The sequence below is a fragment of the Oryzias latipes genome, chromosome 7 (genome assembly GCF_053564925.1).
Source record: "Oryzias latipes strain Hd-rR chromosome 7, Olatipes_Hd-rR_3.1".
NCBI lineage: Eukaryota > Metazoa > Chordata > Actinopteri > Beloniformes > Adrianichthyidae > Oryzias > Oryzias latipes.
The window spans coordinates 20,311,907-20,335,438 of record NC_136243.1 but is presented as its reverse complement, the minus strand read 5'-3'; the positions used below and the strand labels follow the sequence as shown (position 1 = coordinate 20,335,438).

Below are 23,532 nucleotides of genomic sequence, written 5' to 3'. Positions count from 1 at the left end.
GACAAAAAGGTAAAACAGAAGAGTCGCAAACAAAGTGAACTAAGTCAAACAATATCAGGTTTTATCTCCATACATCAAAGCATGCACATATTTGATCAAGCAGGAAAAAACTGCACCCACAACATAAACATACTTTTTTCATGGCAGTGGTGTGAGCTATTTTACCAATGTTATTATCATTAGTAAGCTAAAAAAAACAGTGCATTAAAATACAGTGTGCATTTATATTGTACATATTTTTGGACACACAGTAGTATTTATAGATGTCTGTTACTAACTTGTCTACACACCAGTTAGTCTCGATGTGAGTGAGCCGTTTTTAGGCTCATCACCCCTTGTCTAGAAATCTATTTTTTAGGCCAAAATTTGTCCTTTTTTCCTTTATTTTTTTCCTCTTTTAATGTTCCCCAAGGCAAACAGGGAAGAAGGTTGTTTATAATGGAAGAGATTTCACGACTGAGGGTGGAAACAAAGTTGGGGAGAAGGAGAATAGAAAACCTTCCAAAGGACACTAGATGGTTATTTTCATGCATCCACAGCTCAGCTTTCATTTTCTTTGGAATCCAAACATTCTGCCACAATTTCTACCACGGTTTTAAATCCGGTGAGCTAAGCGGGGGGTTCTGGCTTTGACTGGAGTTCAGAAAGTAAATCAGAACCGAGCCGCAATACATCCTCTACCCTCCAGTGCACAGTTAGGCCGAGCAGTCCTGCAGCTTGCCAGTCCAACAATTACAATGGTCATAAAATCAGTTATTTACAATCCCCAGAGGACATTTTATACTAAACAATATTTTAATAATCATATTTTTCTGATTTTTTTCTTTAGAACAGAAAAAAAGGTCTATCCCTTATCCCTGTTATAAAGTCTCACTTGCGAATTAGAGACATTTTTGCTCAAGCCACTCACTGCCCCTGTCCTCCTCACTCATCTTGCATGACTTTGTTAAATATGTGTGTCTAAGAGGGGGTGTGTTGGGTGTGTCAACATTCCTCAGGCTACAGATGTTTCTCAAATCTTAGTTAGCATTTTTTTTTTCTATTTGAAGTTCCATTATTGAGGAGAACTCATTTTCTATTGTTATCATGAAAGGTGTTACTGATACCTTCCAGGTCCACCAATGAAGTCCTGTGGACTGGATTTAAAAACTGTCATCCACTCCTGTATGTGAGCAGGCTTACATAAAGGCCCATGTTTGCACAGCGCTCCACAATGCTGTCTGCTTGGCAGCAGGTCAGTGTGCTTTTGAACCCGTTTCACATTTGACACGAAAGAGAGAAGCACCGCAAATGTCTGTGACAAGTTTGTCTATGTCTATGTCATCAGAGATGAGGCATGAGTGTGTTTTTTTTTGTTTTTTTTTTGGTGACATGACTTCTTTACACTTCATAAATATCCATTTTCAATTGCTACACTTTTTTTCATGTGAGTTTGCTCAATGCATGCAGATTTCTTTATATTTAAAATGTATTTGTGTTAGGCAGTGAGTTACACCACGTACTCTTTTTTTAAGTACAGTGTTCACACAAAACTCAAATGATGGTGCACAAGCGAGTGAATATGGTCAGTGACAAAAACACGTAAGCTGTATTTTCCTTTTTTTCCCCATTGTTTTTGTTCATAAGCATTTGGTCAGTATTTGGGCTGGACTAGGCTTAGGCTGGTTCTGAAGTACACACTAATGAAAGGATGTCTGAACCTGAATTAAGACCCTGTTTGTACCTGATGTCAACACAAAATGGATCCTCAAGTTGACTAACAATAGAGGGCCTGCCTTGTGTCTATTTACAGTAACCTGTTGCTCGACAAACCGAAAGACCTCTTGAACCTGTACAAGAGTATTCAGAGGCCACTGCCAAACAAAGAGCTACAGGCCAGTCACATACATCTCCATCCCATCGTTGAAAGTGAAGATGGTGGTAGTGCTGGCGCTGTTTGCCCCTTGTTTTACATCACTGATGGTCTCATAGAAATTCTCTCCTCCTGGGAGGCCTCTGACAGGGGGAGCGTTTGGTCCTGAGACTTGAGGAGCCGCTGGTGCTGCTTGTTGCTGCTGCTGGGTCATAAGCTTCTTTCTCTTTAGAGTGGCACTACCCCCACTTGTGCTGTTATTGGCTCCCCCTTGCTCGCGTTTTCGCTGGGTGTCAACGTTAGCATATGCAGGGTCTGACTCAGCCACCGGGGTGGACCAGGACCTGTCACCTACTGGCTCATAGCACGGCTCCTCCTGGGAGCGAGCCTGGCCTTGAACTCCTCTGCCCCGGCCTCGGGAACCCTGGTTTCCTTTTTCTCCACCAAAGGAGCGTGGGAGGGTCTTTGCTCCGTTGTGTTCCATCGGAGGTCTCTTCTTCTGCGATTTACACACGATGGAGTAGGTGTCTGCAATCTGAGAACAGATCCAGGAGAAGAGCAGTGAGGTGTCAGTCAATAATCAGCAGTTTTTTGTCACCCATAAACATAGAATGTGTGAACATGTAACAGAGCTTAGCCGGAGTGGACAGATGATTGAATATGAGTGTTTGTCCACAGCAGCTTGCACATGTGAACAGAGCTTGCTCTGTGCTGTAAGTAACCTGACCTATTTTGATCAGATAGGCTAAGACAGTGTAAACTGTGTTATCAGTCCAGCCAGTTCCAGGCAGAGAGAGTTAGCTTTGCAGGGGATGGACCTGTTAAAATTTCACCACAACTGCTTTGGCAACTGCCCAGCAGCCCATGGTATGAAAGATCTGGACGACAGCCAGTGTGCTGAAAAACAGAATGATTTCAGTGTTCAGGATGAGCCTTTGCTCAAGCCCGACTGCCTTTAAAGGAGGCCATGTTTACGAGAGTTTTTTCTGTTTTTTTTGCTGAATGTTCTGCAGATGTGTGAGCGTGCACCATCATTCATTCATGTACAACTGTGTGTGCCAATGTGCCTAACTTCTTATAGTGATATCTGTACCCACAACTAGAAAGCATGTGTGAAGTCTTGTAAGGAATTCAGATAAACCAGTGCTGTGACCTTTTGGCATTTCTGTGTCAAAATTCCACCAGTGGGGCACAAGAGTAGAGGATTGTGAGGCATGATCGTGTTTACCGTTTGTGTTCACACCCAAATTGGTAGACTTTCTCTGACTTTCAACAACACCCCCCCACACAAACACACTCCACAAAAATACACAGAATAACTGTTTTTCTCCTACTTAAAATAATAAAAAAATAAAAAAAGCTTTAAATTCAGAAACAAGCGACTACACTGTTTCTGTGCTCACATTGAATATATTTGTCACACACTGCTTGTGTTGGGGAAATGCCATGTAACTTTGTCTGGAAAAAATCTGTCACCGTTTCATTTTTGTCGTGTTTCACAGGCAGATCTGAAGTGACATCCAGACCCAGCCCCCACAAATCTCTTGTGTGACCTTTTTGAATAAACAAAGACCCTGGCGTATGCTATAAATGTGCGCCGTGTCTGCATGCACACAAACGAGGGTATGTGTGTAGACGCAAAGTGTGCGGCTCTGTGCAGCAGAGGAAGGAAGTCACAAGATGATGGGGATTTCAAAACTGAGCTACAGCTGTTGAGGAAGGCTGCCGCTGTGTTTTCTTTCCCCCTCCCTTCAGCATGGACTTCTTTCTGCTCCGTTTCTACGTCTGCTCTAGACGAAGGCTTCAAAAAGTGACACCTTCAGCATAGGCTTTGGAAGAAGCAACGCGCAGGAGAGATTTGGCCGCTTGTTTCAGAGCAGACAACATCCTAAAGAGAGTTTTAGTGGTTGATATTCGTGTGGGCAGACATGCTCGCTGCAACGTGACTGCATGAGGAAGGCTGGTCCGCCTATAAGCTGCGAAGGGAGTGGAGCGGAGAGAGGGGGCTCCAGAGTCGGGAGTGGAAAATTAACACTTTCTGACGGCTGCAACTGACAGACTCCAGAGTAAAGGGGCATGTCAGGGCGACAGCATTCTCTTGCAACGAAAAACACAATTTGCGTTGGAGACAAAAAAGCGGAAAAAGAGACATTAAAGACAAAGAAATTGAAGACGAAAAAAAAAGAAAGGCACAGAGAATAGTCAAGGTCAAATGCTTTCTTTGTGTACCAGTCTGATTTACAGAACAGGAGTTTAGGTCCACTCTGAACTACAAAACCTTAACCCTTTAATCTCCACATGCAGCATTTTAAAATCTAACAGCTAAAAGAAGTGTCCCACTATATATAAAAATAGCTAAATTACTTTTTAACTAATTAACTTGTGCTTTTATGCAGAACAACCTGCTTTGCAAAAAGGTTCAACAAAATAGGCTTGAGGTACTTGTTAAGGAGAGCAGAAGAGGTGGATTATGAAAAAGAAGTAGGCACTAATAATAGGCGGGAGTCTATTTCAGGGATAAACCGCTCTACCCCAACTGCCTAGCCCTGACCCCCAGGCATCAACAAAGTTCTCAAACTGTTAATAACGCTCTCAGTGTGCAGCTTCATCCAGCAGAGTGCAAAGATTGAGAGGGGGTTGGGATCGAAAAAGTGGGAGTGGAGTCAATGCATGTGGAAACGCATGTGGGAGTATGCGACATGACTGGCGTGTGCAGACTTCCCTCTGAGTGCTCCGCTTCTGGGCCAATGGCAGCCGAGACAGGATCAGCCCCTCCTGCAGCACTAAACAGGATGAGCGGGTATGGAAAATGGATAGATGTGTATGTGGGTCAGTGTGTAGCCCACATCCCAGTCATGGCTGATCTGTCAGCTTGCGCTGAGCAAGCAAAAAGGCAAAACCTTTAACCAGCAGCTCCACAAATGCTGAGATGATTAATATGTGGAAGCAGGTGATACCCAAGGCTGGTCCGTCTACGTGTTTGCTGAGACAGACTGATGAGAGGGGGGTTGGGAGATTGAGGTCAAGGTTCAGGGGAAGGGTGGGGGCTTTAGAGCTATGTAATGTAACCGCTTCTGTAAGGAGAAACCCTGCATGATTGGCAGGTTACAAGCAGCAATGTTGTGACGAATTGCCCAATCAAGTGGGTGTCCCCAGCAGTAAACACTGCTGTAATCCATTCGCCTGCATGTCTTTCCAGGCATCCCTGGTTTATTTTTTTTCCTTTCCCCAGCACTCACCAAACAAGCCTTCACTCATTGGTTAGCACACATACACGCAAATACACGCCTACTACCTCCTTTGCAGTCGGAGGAGATGGCTGCCCTTGTATGTTCTCTCCACGGAGTGGCGGTGGGTGCAAGGTAATAATGTCGTCGTCCTCTGGAGGTTTCCAGATGTACTGCTCCCCATTTCCCATGAACACTGCCTCCTGAGAAAAACAGTCAAACAAGGATCTAAGACAACTGCTGCTATCACCATAAAGATTGTGGACTTTGTGAAAAAGTTCATAGATTTTTCTACTCTTTTTGTTAGGCAGGGACACAACGACCATGTTCCACTTTAGATGGTGAATCAGGCTTTTGTGTGGCTTAGCTCTCAAGGTCAAAATGCATTGACTCACCTGGAAGATGGGATCAATGTGAGCTGCTGCTCTTAATCACTGAAGTTTTTTTCCTATTTTGCAACAGAAAGATTTAGTTTAACATTTTTTTTTACTTAACAAAATAGTGTTTGGGCTTTTTTATTACAAGTTGCAACTGTTTAATAAGCTCCTGTTTGTTCTGTGACCAACATGGTTTTATGCAAATATGTTCATTAAATTATCTATCCTGCTGATATGGAGGCCGACCCACTGACAGACATTGTTTCCAAAACAGAAACTCTGCTGATGTTGCTCATTTCAACATGATTTCCTGGAAAACAGAAGGCAGATAGCAAACAGTGTTTTTAAAAGACCCACTCAGATGAAAATGGTGTTTTTAACATGTTCTTGTGACATTTTTCTGACGATGGAGAACATCAGAAAAATGTCCTACATCATTCAGTAACATTTTCTTAATTATGATAATTAAGCTTAAAATAGCTTTTCTAAGTATTTCTTCATTAAAATTGTTGTGAATCAGGAGCAGACCAAAAAAAGCTGTTTGAAAAAGAGCTAGTTTGTGACCTAGAAAATACACTCAACCTCCCTGCTCTGAGCTCTCAGCCAATGAGAGGGGACATACTCTGCGCCGACAGTCCCGCCCACAATTCAGAGGTGAATTTCTAATGAACTCCTGCTGCTCTGCAGAAACTATGTCCTAAAACAACAACACAGGTTTTTGGTTTTTGTCGAAAAATTGCATAATTATAATTAAAAGACCTTTTACAGTAGATCCCTGCAATAAAAATATGATCTAAATGGTCATGGGTCTCTATAAAGAAAGAAAGCAAATGACAGACTTTGTTAAATGGTGATGTTTTTTAAGTACTAAATGACTACTCTAAAGCAGTAAATGCTCTTAAAAAGTGTCATTTAACTACTGGTGATCAAGACCAATTAGTAGTCAATTAGAAAACACCAAGTGGTGTATGGACATGCAGCTGAGGATGATTAAAATTTATGTGTTCCTTCTGTGCAGAGAGAGTTAGTAATAACAGGCAGAGAGCACAAGTGAGTAAATGGCTTCAATATGTGCACGATATTTATCTTCATGCTGGCTGTTGGCTACCTGTTAGCTCTTCTTAGATGGACCTGGTGATAGATTCAGAGATAACACACACCAACAAGCATGCACACTCACGAATGCACACAATTACACACACCCCTACACACTCATATCCACACATAGCAGCAGCCGGGCAGCCTGCCAAGCTCTTACATAATCCATCCTTCGCATCTCTGCTCCAACACAGCGTGCTGTGGTGCTAAAACCCACAGGTGGAATAGACACATGCATTCACAGACATGCACACACTCTCCGGGGTTAAGCATGTAAAAGTTGAGAAGTGGACAGGATAACAGACAAGGTTCTATCCCAAAAAAGAATAAAAAGTTCTACGCCATTGTTTGGAAAAGCTAAAAACCATTCAGTCATGTTCCTTCTGATTCCTCCTCAGAACCAAGAGGTTTTAACATTTAACTCTTCTTAGTGAAGCCCGCTGAGTCAACTGTGTTGTAAAATATAACTATATAAATAAAAATGAATTGAATTATTTAATTTTTTTTTTTTGCCTTTTGGCCACTTCCTTTAGAGGTCGCCACGGTAAATAATCCACCTTCATCTAAGCCCGTCTTCAGTATGAAATCCATTCACTTTTACACAAACACAGCCATACATAACCCAAACTCTGGAGAGTATTTTTTTGGACAGTAGTAGACTTTTTCTTTAGTGTTGTTTTGTTTTTTTCAAACTAACCAAATTTCAAGACTTGCATGAAGTAAAACTGAATTTTATCTTGAGAACTTGTTTTTCATTTCATTTCTTTGTGAACTGCCTCCCCTGGTGGTTAAACCGACCACTTACATTTGAGGAAAAAAAGACAGCTTAGATTAGAACATGCCTATGGTTTTTGCTGAGAAAAAACTGCTGTACCTTTGGGAAAGAATGGAGATGAAATGGTTCCAGCGGCTTGCGTGGGATCTCCTGACTGCGGTGTAGAGCAGGAGGAGCAGCAGAAGGTGAATCGCTCACACTCGACTGGCTGTCAGATTGGCTGTCAGCTCCACTATTCTCCTTCCGGTTTAACTTGTCAGCCTGTTTGTGTCATATGATAGAAAACCCTAAAATTAGTGAATTCAGGGGAAAAGGGCACTAAAAAAAAAGGTTTTTATTTTCTTTATTGTGTCCTAATAATACTAATAAATAACGCTGTAAGTGATGTTAACTGGTTTTCCGATATAGTTGATTGAGTAGCATATACACAAAAAACTTTTGTATTTGTTTTAAAATTCTGGAAACAGAATTTTTTTTACAAGCTATTTTACAAGTATGTTCTGTTTTCCATGTTATCCATTTTGTGAAAACATCCTGTAAGATAGCATCCGTCTAAATACCTTCATAAACTTTCGTATGGAAGCATACTCGGCTGAAGATGGATCTTGAATGGCCAGAGAGTTGACAGAGGATAGAGGGGAGCGGTTTACTCCACTTGTCCCGTTACCTCTTCCTGTCAATGTTCCATTATTGGTGCCATTCCCTTTGCCATTTCCTTTGACACCCTGAAAGTAAAAAAAAAAAGACAACATAGATCTAAGTAATGATTCATTAGTACATTTAAGGCAAAAATCTAGAATCATAGCCAGAGTAGATGACAGTTTCTCACACTTAAGAGCTACACTCACTGGCCACTTTATTAGGCACACCTGTCCAACTGCTCGTCAACACAAATGTCTAATGCGAAAATCAAAAAAAGGCAACTTGATGGATTTAAGCCTGTCGACACGGTCAAGACGATCCACTGCAGTCCAAACTGAGCATCAGAATTGGGGAGAAAGGTGATTGAAGTGACTTTGAACTTGTCGTGGTTGTTGGTGCCAGACGGACTGGTCTAAAAATTTCAGAAACTGCTGATGTGGTGGGATTTTAACCCACAACCATCTCTAAGGTTTACAGAGAATGGTCCAAAAAAGAGAAAATATCCAGTGAGCAGCAGGTCTGTGGGCAGAAATGCCTTGTTGATACCAGAGGTCAGAGGAGAATGGCCAGTCTGGTTCCAGCTGATACAAAGGCAACAGAGACTCAAATTACCACTAGTAACAACCGAGGTCTGCAGAAGAGCATCTCTGAACACAAAACACGTCCAACCTTGAAGCAGATGCGCTCCACCAGCAGAAGACCAAAATAGGTGACTCTCCTGTCAGCTAAGAAGAGGAAACAGAGGCTACAAACAGTGCCTGGTCTGATGAGTCTCAATTTCTGCTGCAATATTCAGATGGTACGGTCAGGATTTAGCATCAACAAAATGAAAGCATGGATCCATCCTGCTAAGTATCAACGGTTCAGGCTGGTGGTGGTGTCATGGTATGGGGGATATTTTCTTGGAACATTTTGGGCCCCTTTGTACCAATTGAGCATGGTTACAACACCAAACCCAACCTGACTATTGTTGCTGACCATGTTCATCCCTTTATGACTACAGTGTTACCATCATCTGACGGCTATTTCCAGCAGGACAACGCGCCATGTCATAAAGCCTGGTTTCTTGAACATGACAATGAGTTCACTGGACTGTAATAACAGTGTACATTTTTGTTTTTAAATGTAAAGCGCTTCGAGCGCAAGAGAAGAGCTTTTTATAAATAAAGTTTCATTTGATTTGATCACGGATGTGAAGCCGACTAATCTGCAGCAACTGAGTCATGCTATCATGTCAATATGAACCAAACTCTCTGAGGAATGTTTATAGTACCTTGTTTTAATATGTGCTGTTAAGGACTATGGTAGATCTGAAGGCAAAAGGGGTCCAGCCCATTACTAGCAAGGTGTACCTTATAAAGTGGTTGGAGAGTGTACATGTACTGGTTAATTATGTATGAAACCTAAAAGCAAACATTTAGCTGCTTAAGCTGCTGTAATAATAACATGCAGATATTTACTTTTTTTATTTGAACATTTTGTGATTTTCATGGTTGCTACAGCTCTGTCCAGCAAGAGTTTGACACATGATCATACTTTGCTTTGTTCAACAGGACAAAGTAAATCGACATAAATCCATTACAGTGTGTGAAGAAGAATAAAGTTGAAGGGGAATCTACTATTTGGCTTCCATGCTTATATACGTACATTCCCTTGCCCGTTTCCCTGACGAGAACTGCTTGCATTGGCTGGGGGGCTTGGAGCCTCTCTGAGTGCTGGACTGTTGGCTGAGGAGGCAGGCGGAGCAGGGGGGGCTTTTGGGCCTGCGTCACCTTCCCGGACACCTACGCTTTCATAGAGGCCGTCGTCCAGGTAGTGTGTGGGGGTGGGATTATTGCGCAGGCCGACCTCAGTGTAGGTGTGCTCCCTCCCTTCCCCTCTTTCCCCTCCTCCTCCTCCATCCCCTCCTGTGTCTCCTCCTTGACCAGATCCCTGTGGATTGGAGGGGATCTGAGGGAGCTGGCGCCCTTGGGATGGCCTTAAGTCTGTCTGGGACCGCCGACTGTGAAGGAGCAGGAGGTCCATACTGGCAGGGCGGCTCTTACTAACAGCTGCACAGCAAAAAAAAAAAAAAGGGCATCAGAGCAACAGACACGTGCAACTTCTGAAAGTAATTATCACATATAAACTGTCAAGTCGGCACTTACAGTTTCCATTGCAAGGAAAGCGATTGATCTCATGCAGCCTGGTGTCAGATTTGCTCATGGAGTTCAGTTTTGGATGCCGAAGCGTACCCTGCTGTCGCGAACACACACACAGAATAATTCATGGAGGTTTAAAACATGCAAAAACATGCATGGGCGTATGTGTAAACAAAAGCACATAAAAGGCAAAAGCAGAAGTGGAATGACAGAGAAAGAGGGACGCAGGGCGTTTGGGGACGGGGGCAGAAAAATGACAGCATGTCTCACCAAATTTACAGATGTCCCTTTCTCTCCAGCTGGGGGGTGCTTGCTCTTGCTTTTTCTGATACAGCATCAAAGTGGGGGAGGTCAACACAAGCCGGTAGACAGAGAGAAAAAATACACACGCTTAGAGCTGAGAGATACAATCAGAATCCAACTCTGGGTAAGACACAAAAGTCCTTGGATGATAGCAGAGGTTTGCTCCAAGACAGAGGGACTCTATTTTTTTAATCAAAGCTAAACTGACCTTCATTGAATGTATTTTCAAGACAAATAAAAAAGATCCCCACCCTTGTTTACAGCACATAAATAAAAAGGTACAAGGCAGATATGTTTGCTGTGTTCTGCTCCATTCTGGTTTTAGCCTGTGGTTAAAAAAAAAAAAACATCTCAAAAACGGTTCTGCATCACCATGGATCCCTGGAGATAAAAGCGGCTACAGGAAACAGTTGATATGGTGCAACAACACAGACGGCATGAAGCAAGGCGATGTGCTCTCTGGTGCAGGTGTAAATGTGAAAGCTGCTCTACCCTGAGCCTCTTTCCGCTCACTTTGTAGTTTGAGGATGTCTGAGCTTGCACTGCTGGAGAAAACAGCAAAGCGAGAAAACTGGGTGTTTGGTTTGCAAACAGGTGCTGAAGGCCTGAGTCATCTTCATCATGCAAGTTCCTTGACAGAAATATCAGACTAGTTATTTGCAACTTTTCTCTGCAAGCCTATGGCTGTCATTTCCCTAAGACGCCACAAGGGGCGGAGAGCTCTCCTCGAACTGTAGTTCACAAAATTAGTAATGACATCGCGGCACATATCTAGTCAAAGTTCTGTAATACTTGATTCAGACTGCCAACTTAGAAATCTGAACACAAGCAAAGATTAATTTTTATGATTATGTGGAGAAAAAGGATAGCATGCGGCTGTGGATTTGTACATGACACAGTAGATTTGGACTGGCAAACTGCTGAACACTTTCCAACATCCAGCAGTGAGCTTATACTACATTATTCTTTCCATTGGTACAGCAGTAGGGTTTTATTTCCATGACATAAGCTGGTTTGACATTTCTCTACATCCTTATCAGTGTATCCCATGGCAACAAAGCCACGGTGCAGCCTCCGATTGGTCCCTCAGGGTTCTTGAGAGAGAGGGAAAAAAAGGCAAGGCTATTCCACTGCTCTCCCAAACTCAGAGCGCCATCCCCTTTAAACCGTGGGGTGTCCCCATGCTGCCGTGTCTGCTCTGTGAAGCTGCTCCGATGGCCAGTCGCCTTCTTAGTGTCCTGCAAACCCCATTCGATCTGAACTGACACTTTTTTACCTATTAACATTCATTACTGCCACTCCCCTCAGAGCAGGGGATGAAAGAGATAGAGGAAAGACAAGGAAGAGAGGAGAAGATTTCAGAAGAAGTGGAGACAGATAAAAGAAGGAGAAGATATTGAGAGGGATCTGGGAGACAGCATGGAAAGCTTTCAGTGGAACAAAACAAAACCCAGAGCTCTCTCTGCTCTCTTTCTCTTGAACTTTTGTTCCACACTTTGACTGCTCTTTGACACGCTTACCTTTGGCAACCTACGCAGACAAGAACAATGAGAATGGTGACCACAAACGCAGAGGCTGCTGCGATGGCTCCCAGGAGCAGCAGGTTTTGGTAGGTAGGCGCTTCTGGATTTGCTTCTTTGTCGTGTTCCATGACACCCACTCCGTCTTTGCTCACTACGTCACTTTCACTCAAGCTCCAGTGCTGCGACTCACACGGGAAAACTGCAAAGATAAGAGAAAAGAAAGGAACGGAGGAAAGAGACACAAGTCATGAGTGGCACAAGAGATAAGAAGTAACAGAAGAAATGTAGCATGGAGGACGGCGAACACTGTGTGTGTAACTCTTGCTTTTTTGTCACTGTCTCCTTCTGACATATCAGTTTCTATTTTTAACCCACTGGAATAATGCACAGAAAATAGAACACCTTAAAAGAAAACAGGTATAGGCATGTCGAAAATGATTTCCTCACACTCTTCCCCCTTTCCAATTAAAAAAGTATCAAACGACACCATCAACCTTTGATTAAACTGCAAGTCGAAAGAACACTTTCAACTCAAACACTAACAAGAAGATCTTACGATGTTAAAACCAGCAAAAACTGTAAACTTGCACAGAGGATTTTCAGTCCAAACCTTCTTCTCCTTGGCAGCATCAGCAATCATCCGTCATACATGGTTATTAGACAAGATTGACTCAGAAGAGATTTTTCCAAAAGGATCTGATTACTCCAGACTACATCATCAAAAGGTTTATAAATAAGCAGATATTTGTGGTATATTTCCTAATTCCAGTATTGTATTTGACAGAAGCTTAATTGACTGTTGCAAAGCAGTTCTTTTATGCTTTTATTCTTATTTTTTAAATCTCTCTGAGGTGCAATCCCCTACATTTACCCAGCTGGGCTAACAAAGTGCCCTTAATCCAGATACCCACGGTGCTTTGTCTCTGTTTCCAAAGCAGACAAAACACACCTTAGCCACCGCACTGTATGCACAGATGATGGAACAAAGAAGATCTCTCTGCATTACGATGGGTATAATCTTTGTAGCAACAGTGGTTATAAAGCTAGAACTTCCAGCAACTACTGAACTCAAATAAAAAAGTGGTTGTCGGTTTCCTTCTATTCTTTTCAAATGAGGACAGTTTGTGAGCTAAAATTTTTCTTTATCATGCAATGATGAATCTGAAAAATGGTAAATTAAAGTATATATCAGCATCAAACTCATAGCAGTTTATCGAACCACATCTATGATCCATCCATCCATCCATTTTCTAAACCTGCAACATACCTTTCGGGGTCATGGGGCTGCCGCCGCCTGACCCATTGTCCAAATCATGATTTCTTTTTCTAAGACTAGTATCCACTAGTTTATGTGTATGATATGATAACTAATATACAATATGATGCCACATTCTAGTAACAAAAATACCTGCTCTGTACCCCCCCAAATGGAGTTGGGTGTTGGTTCTGATTTGTGAGCCTGCAAGGCAAAGATAAGGGTTTATTCTAGAACTATAGATAGATGATAATTCAATCTGGATATCTGACAAACTACTATCAGACAAAATACTTCAAAATCATCTTTGAAGTTCAGCCGGTGTTAAAAAACTGTGATCAAGTTAATCATTTAGTACACTTTTGAGTTTGTAGGATTACATCTATAAAAAAGCAACAAATAATTAATTTAAGAATTGATTAAAAAATGAAAGAATATCATAACAATAATTAATCTTGTGCAGTTGTGTTTATTGTTTTTATTTATGGTAACATTTATTGTGATGAAACCAAGTTTTTATAATTGCAACTTGAGCAAATTTTTAAATATCCTTTTTTGTGTTCTCCAGTTTTATATTATTATAAATGGCTCATAGTGTTGTTAAACCATCTGAACGTCTAAAAGACATAAAACAACAACTTACTCCGACCATATAAAAGAATGTTGCTACTGAACACGTTTATACACACTTATGCTGATGCAATGCAGAAATAAACACAGCATACTTTACATTCCACTGGAAACAGACAATGGCAGCGATGTGTTTTTTTTAATATTAGATTAGAGGGCAAATTGACCTGGTGAAGCAAGCAGCGAGCAGAAGCAGGCCATGGAATGCCACATAAAGCGGTTTATGTTGGTATGAGACTGTGGAATATACCACCACAGGATCTGAATCCGGCCTTCTGTTTCTTAGAGATAAACATGTACCTTTTTTCTTATTTACCTTCTTTATTTCTCCTCTCATCCACACCATCTCTGTCTGACCCTGCAGATATGTGAGGTGATGCACGGCAAATTAATTAAAGGCCACATACAGCCCTTCATGTAATAGACAGCCGGGCAGGGTACAGTACATCACAGTGTGGGGATGCAAAACGGGAGCAAGGCGGGGAATGAAAGGGAAGGCGAAGGGAGAGTTGATCAGACACGGGAGTGAGTGAGGGAGATGAAAAGAGAGAATGCCGCGGGAGGATGCTAGAGAATGGGGGAGGACAGAGACAGAGGGGAGCACACCAAAATGTGAAGTAACAAGAAGGATGCAATAAATAAATGGAAAAGGGGGGGAGGCAGTGGCAGGATATGGAAGACAGGGAAGAGAAAAGGGATGCAGGGAAGCTTGGAAAAATGTGAGATGAGAACAGGAAGGGAGGAAGAAAATAGGAGGAGAAGACGAGAAGGAGGTCATCAGTGTTTCTGCAAGCATGTTTTGTTTTCTCTTGGAAATAGTCAAGAAAAGAAAAAAACACATCCAGGGGTGCATTTCTCACCCGCCAGCGAACACGGAACAAGGAGGGAGCACATGTCTGGCTACATGCTAACAAAATACGAAGCTCGCAAGTGATCAATGAGATGGGGATGAGGAGAGGCAGCTTCTGACTGCAGTTAGCAACGCACGACGCCCCTGCAGCACGCCTGACACAGACATATATATCTGCGCTGCGAGTGTCTATTTCTGCATCATTCTTTGTTTTTGTTCGGAGCCAAAATGATGAGTTAGAACAGCAGCACGCTGAGCATGATGCCTGCTGCTGGCCGTTATGATGAAGACGTTGCCCATGATTTTGACACAGATAGTGATGGTAATAGTGATGAATGAGAAGTGAGCGGTGCAAACACCAAAGGGCGGATGCAAGCAGCAGTGGAAGGCAGGATGCACCAGTGCAGCACAATTACAGGGTGGAAGGTTTCCTCTCGGATCGCACACCAGACGACACAGCACCAACCAAATATACTCGCACACGCACAACCACAGACCTACAATTTCTGCGTTATATAAACATTTAACAAAGCAGCTCACTCACTAACTGTCAAAATGTACAAATTGGACGATTGCTCCTGGCAGACTGTGTATTATTTTTCAAACACTGCTCAACTAGAACTAATTATAGATTTTCATGTCAGATGCCGAAAATAGATTGGCCAGAAAATCTAATTTTGCAACTATTTCTAAGAGAGGCTTCCAATACATTTTCACTTGGCTTCTTTTTTTAATTCTCAATGGGCCATGTGTCATATTAGAGAAGCGTGGAACAAAAGCTTTTTATTTTTTTTGTTGGATGATTTAACATAAAAAAACACATGAAAGTATTTTATAATTGTTGCATGAACCATCTATATAAATAAGTGGTGGAAAGGAAATAATATGAAACACTTTATTCATATAACAGCTTGAAAACGTTTGAGATTTACACTTATAAAGTATTTCCTTAAAGATTGAAAGATAAACATAGGCTGATTGAGCAATACTTTAAGGATTGGATTGCTTTACAGTAAACTGTAATTAGTGCTTTAACTGAATATGGACAGAGAAGCTGAACAGAAGTGACTCATGTTAAAACATTTGAAATCCTAAAGGTTTTCTTTGCAGAAGAATTACCTATACTTCTATTTAGACAGAGTGTTTCAACAAGCTTTAAAACAGAGTGAAAAGATTAAGTTAGCAATAATTAACCTTAGGAAATGCATTTTTTTTTATTTGATTTGTATTTTTTTCTATTACTATAACTGAAATTAGCTTATAAAGAGTCAATGGCTTTTTCTTTATTGAGAAGAACAATAATTGTCGACTCATAAAATGCTTTCCTAAGGCTTAAACACAGTGTGGAAGGTAATTACTCAGCTTAAATTACACATTTAAGTTTACCTCAGAAGAAGCAAAGTCTAGTCATGCTGCTTTCTTGTAAACGTCAAGCTGAATTTTATTTTAATTCTTTTAGTTTTTTTTCTTTCAGGGAGGAGAAAAGGGTTTAAAAAAAGGAGCTAAGGAACTTAATACAGTTAACAGAGTACAGAAAAATAACAACACAAAAATAAAAAAAGCAGCATAAAAGACAACGTCTGCTTGAGGCTTAACATTATCACTGTCATGAAAAAATGTTTACGGAAGAGCTGCATTTTTGTGCACAACCACAAACAACACTCAAATAACCACACAAACATAAAAACACATATCTTCTGCACAAATTGAAGCGGCTGGATGGCTCAGTGGCTGGGTGCAGGACTGGTGTGCAGGAAACCAGAGTTTGCCTCCCAGGGGTGCAATGAGCTTTATCCAGTGTGGGTCCTTGGGCAAGGCACTTCATAGTTAGACACTGTCTAACTACATGGTTAGACAGTATTGTGCCCCCAGCCCGGATACAATACAGGGTTGTATCAGGAAGGGCAGCCGGCCAACCACCTGTGCAAAGCTCTGGGAACCGCTGAATGGATGGACATCTTGAAAAGGGAACAACACTGCCTCCACAATAATGAACACACACACATATTGACATAATGTTGATAAATTGATGCTGAACTACTCATACAACTGTATATAAATATACGCATCATCAGGCATTTCTACACGCATTAACTGTATGTTTGCTGCAGGGCAGCACAAAGAGCCATGGAGAAGGAGCCCGATAACCTCCACCCACCGGACAACCTGACATCAGCCACCCAGAGACAGGACCAGAGGGACCGCCTCCCAGCACCAAGCCCCTAGAGAGACTTTTTTTTGTTTGCCTTCGCATTGAGACTTGTTGTGTACTTCATACAACTAATGTAAACTGATGTGGATTAGCTGCAGGAACATGCAACTTTTCTGACACGCTAAGATATATGTCTGATACAATCACACTCACCGAGTTCAATCCGCAGCTGCTTATGTGTCTGGGCCTTTCGAGTCCTATCATAATGTTTTCATTTGGTTATAACAAAAAAAGCCACGGGCCATGGAAACAACTTATTGCAAACACTATTTTATAAAAAGGGTTCGTGGGAGAGGGCGTATACTGTACTTACAGCGCTTTTCTCAATTAATGCAGCCCTAAAGCACTTTTCGGTCACAAGTCAAATTCACCCATGCACACACACATTGACACACTAACACACACTACCATGCAAGCCACTAACCTGTAACCACAAGGAGCAATGTGGGGTTTTGTGTCTTGCCCAAGGACACTGACACATGGGCACAAGGTGGCAACCGAAACTGCAACCGTCTGATCAGAAGTCTACCGCTCTATCTCTGCATGACGACTTCCTGTACTGCCCAGGTCATGTGACTGTGTTTTAGTTGGCACAACCAAGGCTTCAGTTGCAATTCTGAAGCCTTGGTTGTGCCATCTTGTTTTTTGTGCACATGGTCAAACTTAGATTATTTACTGGAAATAAACATTTTGCTTCATTAAGCTTCATAATTATGAAACAATGTCATTATTTCTGCTTATAAATCTGAATGTTGAGAACACACAGAAACAAAATTTCACTAAGTCAGTTAATTTATAAAAAGCAAATTTACATTTCACCTAAAATGTAGGATATAATCACTGTCTCTTTAACTGAAAATAGATTAAAAAATATGAATAAAAAAATTCATCATTCATTCATCTTCTTCCGTTTATTCCCTTTTGGGGTCACTGGGCTGAGCCTTTCCCGGCCAGGTTGCCAGTCTGTCACAGGGTAGAGTGTCCACAATCACACACCCACGCACTCTCACATCCACACCTAGGGACAATTTAGATTAACCAATTAACCTATGAAGCATGTTTTTGGACTGTGGGAGGAAGCCGGAGTCTCTGGAGAAAACCCACGCATGCACTGTGAGAACATGCAAACTCCACACAGAAAGGTCCCCCATTGATGTTCTGGTGCTGGTCCCCCAGAAAGGACTTGAACTGAGGGCTTTGTCGCTGTGAGGCAAAAGCGCTAACCACTGCGCCACCGGGCAGTAAAAATAATGTTACTGTAAATTGTTTCCTGTCAGGACATTTTTCCAAATGAAAGAGCAGTGAGATTGTTTTACTGTGTCAGACACACATGCATCCTTAAACACTTTAAAATCCCACTCCGATCACCTTTGGATATATTTTATGTGTTTCCAAGGTCTTTTAAAAATTAGTATGTGGTTTATGGGGCTCTTTTTAATACAGCCTTTCTTCATCTGCTTTGATTCACAACGGAATACTCAGAAATGCGATTTTAAGTCCATGTTTCTTCATATGTGTCCTGCATCATTAGAAAAATGTCATAAGGACATGTTAAAACACCAAAAACATGATTTTTCATCAGAGTGGGTCTTTAAGCAGCACTTTATTTCATTTTTCTCTGATCTGTCAAGTTTCAGAAATGACTTTTACAATCTTCAAATTGAAACTCTCCTATGCTGCAAGAAACGTTGGTACATTTTTTGATTAAACATCTGGTTTGGAGGGGGCTGCACGGTGACACAATTGTTGGCGCCCTCGCCTCACAACGAGTAATCCCGGGTTGGAATCCTGGCTGGGACCTTTCTGTGTGGAGTTTGCATGTTCTCCCCGTGCATGCGTGGGTTTTCTTCGGGCGCTCTGGGTTCCTCCCACAGTCCAAAAACATGTTTCATAGGTTAACTGGTGACTCTAAAGTATCCCTAATAGTGCATGTGGGAGTGACTGTGGCCCTGCAACAGGCATGGCAACCTGTCCCGGCTGTACCCCACCTTCACCCAACAGTAGCCAGGGTGGTTAGCAACCACGTGACCCCAAAAGGGATAGAGCAGGTTAAGAAAATGGATGAATGGATCTGCCTTTGGTAGTTTTTCATGTAACAACACTAATGTATCACAGATCCACCCATGTTTACTGCTCACATCATCCTCAGGAATTTATATGTGACATTCACCATTCAGGCTCTTGTTTTCCCCTGTACAGTCATACCACACATATTCTACTATAGTGGAGCTAAATATCACATGAATCACAACATTCAGGAACTTTTGGATCAGTCCCACATTTACCAGATGACAGCCTTTGCATTTTTCTGACAAAGCCCAGCATCTAAAATCCCTCTTTTGGCATTGGATTAACAAAATCAATATTGGTGCATTTTTCATTACTGGACAGGGCAGTTCTGAACGGATAGAAGCATCACTCTGCGTGCATCTTTCCTTCTCTGTCATTACATTAGCACAAATCCAACAAAGTAATTAAAATCAACTGCTCTGATGGAAATTTGAAATGCTGTGCAGTGAGAGTGTTTACTCGCAAACACACACACTTAAGACAGCAACTATCAGAGCCACTTAATTCACAGTCTTGGTTAAAGTCTGTGTGTCATATCAAGCTGTAAAATGATCCTGTTTATGCCCTGTTGCCAAATCAGTCAATCCCTCTATCAGCACGCCAGTCATTCTGGTCAGTGATGGACAGTAGATGACAGGAAAAGAAGGACAGAGAGCACAGAGGACAACATTTCTGTCCAACACAGCGGGTTCAGAGCTGTAGACCACACTAGTCCAGCGGGATTTCTGCCCTTAAACTGCATACAGCAGCTCAGAGTGATGGGGAAACGCTGAAGAAAGCAGGAACAGAGACGATGCAGGTTAACCTCTATGGCCTTTTCACCATCAGCTGCATGACAAAGTTCAAGCCTCACACACCAAGAAAACACCTTGTTCGTGCTTTTGAAAAGCCCAGAGATGTAGTGTGTTTCCTAAAATGACTTACAACAGGCAGCCACATAAAGGGACTTTAACCTGCTGAGCTTTTTGTCCTGCACACAAGCTCTTATCACATGAGCAGAACTAATGTGGTTTAGAGTCTGCTGAAAGCTTCAGGCAACATCCTTTTTCTTAATGACTATTTAAGGATCAAATGTTTAGAGTATCTAATCTCTAAATATTAGGTACAATTTAAAAATGTTACCTGATACTCTATATATTTATAATCAAAAAATCTCAAAAGCCAAAGGTAATTATTGAACTCGGTCATTTCCTGAGTCCAGGGCCAAGTCCACTCAAGTTTGTCGGTATGTGCCAATGCCGTGGCATTGATCAAACACTACAGGTTTATGCAGCAAACATGGATGTTACTGATACTACAAAAATGTAAGAACAATATGACTGACTGAGGCAATGTGCTCGTTTAGAATCTCAAAATCCTTATTAAAGCATCAGCTGTTCTCATAATGTTCAGTTGATGACAGCCATTTTTATATTTGATCAACTTTTTCTGTTTTTATTCTCTTTTATCATCATGCTCTCCCTTCCTCCAGTTCAGTCTTATCCGATGAATCCACGGTTAAAGTGGTCAAATAAGCATTTCACTTGAATTTGTATTAAAATAATTTACAAAAAAATTACAATTTTAGAAAATGAATTTACTTCAGTTTTAATTCACAGAAAATAAGGTGTGTTTATAATATAATTATGTCAAGGTGCAAATTATTGTTTTTTTGTGACAGTTGTGTCACAGTTGCATCTCAGTCACATCTAAATATGAGTCATAAAGTCCATGGAAACAAACTAAAAGTGAAAAGAAGCTAAGTTAACATCAGGGTCATTTGAGAGAGCTGCTGAAGGTCGGTGAAGACTGAAACACTTTATCAAGCTGCTGCCAGCTTTAATGAGAAGTAGCTGAACTGCACAAGAGACGAAGGAGATGAAAAATGGACAAATATGTTGTTTTTAGTTGAAGACAAACATAAGTGTTCATTTAAGATCTTCTGCACGAAGACAGGAGGTCGAAGAACTGTTTTTTTGAAATAAAAACTGCTCTTGCTCTCTTCTACTGCCCCAACGGTCAACAGGTTGCTGCTGAGTAAAGTATGTCCTAACAGGCAACTAATGTGGTTCAGTCTGAGTGGGGGTGTCATGCATCCTCTTAATGTTGTTTGCACTTTGGATAGGTGACTTTAGGAGCATTTTGGGTGTTTTTTTTAATGAGAAAAACTATGGTTCAGAAGACATTTCAGGAAAGAATGAAGCAAAAATCAGCAGAAACAGACAACAAGCAGAACACAGTCATGCCTCAAGCTTTTCTTATGGTTGCCTATTCTACCAAATATTGTCCGTTTTACAAAAAGCTTATATAGTTCAAAACTTGCTACAGTATTGTGAACAGGATGTCTGAGTGATGTTTTGTTTATTTTTTCTGTTGCCATGTTTTAAACTTATACAGTAAGAATAAATATTTGTTTCCAACACTATAATGTAAAAATAACTGTTTCCTGTTTGGAGGCATGGCTAGGCTTCCATTTCTCCTCACTCGGCGCAGCTTCGCCTCCATCGTTCTCTTCAGATTCGTCATCAGCAAGGTGAGCTGCAGACTAGCTGACAACTTGTCATTGATGCTGCATGGTTTAGCAACTTTTCTGTATATTTTTTTCATAAAAGGATCTGGTGTTTTATGTCACTTGGACGACGAATAACATGGCACTCACAATCCCACAGCTTTGCTCTTTCAATCAAGTCCGACATGCGGACCTACTGACTGAGGAGCCCAGGTCATCAAAGAGTCAGCACACATTTCAGAACACTTGTTTCATTACAAAATAGTTTTTTTTTAAAACTAACTCCCAGCTTAAACTACATTTGGAAAAAAACATTTTTTTTCAATTTACTTCTTTTTTTTTTAATGTAAGCACAGCAAGAAGCAATCATACATTTATTGCTGGCACTTCACACTAAACTAAGCTTTATCAAGCTGCTTCCAGCACTAAATTAAGAAAACAAGGATAAATACTGTGGAGCGAAACAGGAACTGTGCAATAAGATGGAGTTGAAATGAAAAGTAGCAGAGAATGTGTCCTTGAAATGCAGGAACTGTGCACTTAGTGTCCTTATATAATTTTTTTAACTTATTTTTTAGGTCTCTGTTAACCTACTATTCATCTTCTTTGACTTCTTTTGTACCATAAACAATTTCCTAACTTTATTTTCATTGCAAGGTGTCAAACAGACAACAGCCAGTAAGCCCTTTAGTGTTAAAACACTCGTTCAGAATCCTGCATTTTTACTTGTCACATTTATGCAGTTATGACGTAATGGCAAAACAAACGAACCAACTTCTAAAGGCACTAAGGCAAAATCAGTTTTTCTTTGATTTTTCTTTCCAGGACAGTTGGCGGCTCTGCTGGTGCTGCTGTTGGTTTTAATCATCCACACATAACAGAGTGCCTAAGATGTCTTTAAATGGCAACCCTTGTTTTGTTGTATTTTTAGACGAACAAAAGATTTTGACATTTCAGTTGTTTGCCTCATCCTTGGGTTCCGTGGCGAAATCTTTCCACCATCAAACAACAAAGACGATCCTGGAGCTTGCTCAACTGATTTCTCAGCGCTTCAGGGTGGATAAAAGTGTGTCTGAGGCCCGGAAGTGCGAAAAGAATATAAGCTATTATAAATGGGGGAGAAATAACAGAATAATGAACGAGAATACACTGAAAATCTAAAAAATCTCTTCAAATATGGAGTCAAACTATAATAAAAATAGGTGGAACACACTTGATACAGTTTGTTCTATCTCCGTCCCACTGAGAGAAGCCACAACCACAGTACAGTATAGCGCTGACCCCCCACTCTTAGGGAAGGCAAGACCCCATTTTGCTCTCACTTGGCTCGACTTAATTAACCAAAATGAGTTAGAAGCAACATTCAGGATTAGGATTAATCCTTGAGGGATTGAGGATCTCTGCATCCCTCGGTCCTGCTCGTCCTCTCTGTTCATAGTCGACTTCAGCGTTAACTTCCCGCTCGTTATTTTAATGATGCTTCCACTGTGAGTCTATGCTCCTGAGCGCATGCTGCTCTTTAAGACTGCAGTGCGGGGAACAGAAAGAAACATGCAAACATCCACAAACTAATGCTTACAGCAGCACCGGATCAAATGAAAATGAAAAACGGCACCCATGCATTATATATGTGTGTTGTCGCGGAAACTAGAAGATTATTGGGAAAACTGGCAAAGCTGAAAAATCTTCAAAGACATGTGGCAGCGCGTGACCTATCTGAAAATCTGTGTGACCATGCAGCTTCAATCATCGGGGAACAAGGGCAGAAAAAAATCTTAGCAGCAGAATGAAGGCCTGTTAAAGAGTAACTTTTTCCCCCTGAAGTATCACTGAATTCCCCACTTAACCGTAATACAGAGAAGCACTGTGACAGACAGATATCAAACCCCCCCAACTCTGTGTTTTTGCTTTAGATGCATTATTCATCTGTGTGCCAATTTAGAGGAGCCGTCCCAATCCCCCAGCTGGCACCAAAAAGACGAGAAAGGAGCGTGAGACAGGCGACTGGAGCAAAAGAAGTCACAGTGAGAATGTCAGAAACCGGAAGGAGGGAAGAAACACAGAAAAGGGGGAATAGCAGGAACACCAG

General features: G+C 41.4%; 1 protein-coding gene across 2 annotated transcripts in view; it reads right to left on the bottom strand.

The window, feature by feature from the left end:
* Positions 1-1,244: 1,244 nt before the first annotated feature.
* LOC105354394 (uncharacterized) overlaps positions 1,245-23,532 on the bottom strand; it is a 45,050-nt gene continuing 22,762 nt past the window's right edge. The window contains exons 2-9 of one of the 2 annotated variants that reach the window (XM_011477215.4): positions 11,936-12,137; positions 10,383-10,437; positions 10,119-10,209; positions 9,619-10,022; positions 7,890-8,054; positions 7,429-7,590; positions 5,148-5,282; positions 1,245-2,387 (exon numbers count right to left, since the gene is read on the bottom strand). In XM_011477215.4, coding sequence (XP_011475517.1) covers positions 1,869-2,387; positions 5,148-5,282; positions 7,429-7,590; positions 7,890-8,054; positions 9,619-10,022; positions 10,119-10,209; positions 10,383-10,437; positions 11,936-12,066 — 1,662 coding nt within the window. In that variant the 5' untranslated portion in view covers positions 12,067-12,137 and the 3' untranslated portion in view covers positions 1,245-1,868. The remainder of the gene's footprint in view (positions 2,388-5,147; positions 5,283-7,428; positions 7,591-7,889; positions 8,055-9,618; positions 10,023-10,118; positions 10,210-10,382; positions 10,438-11,935; positions 12,138-23,532) is intronic. The other variant, XM_011477216.4, reaches the window with a different exon arrangement.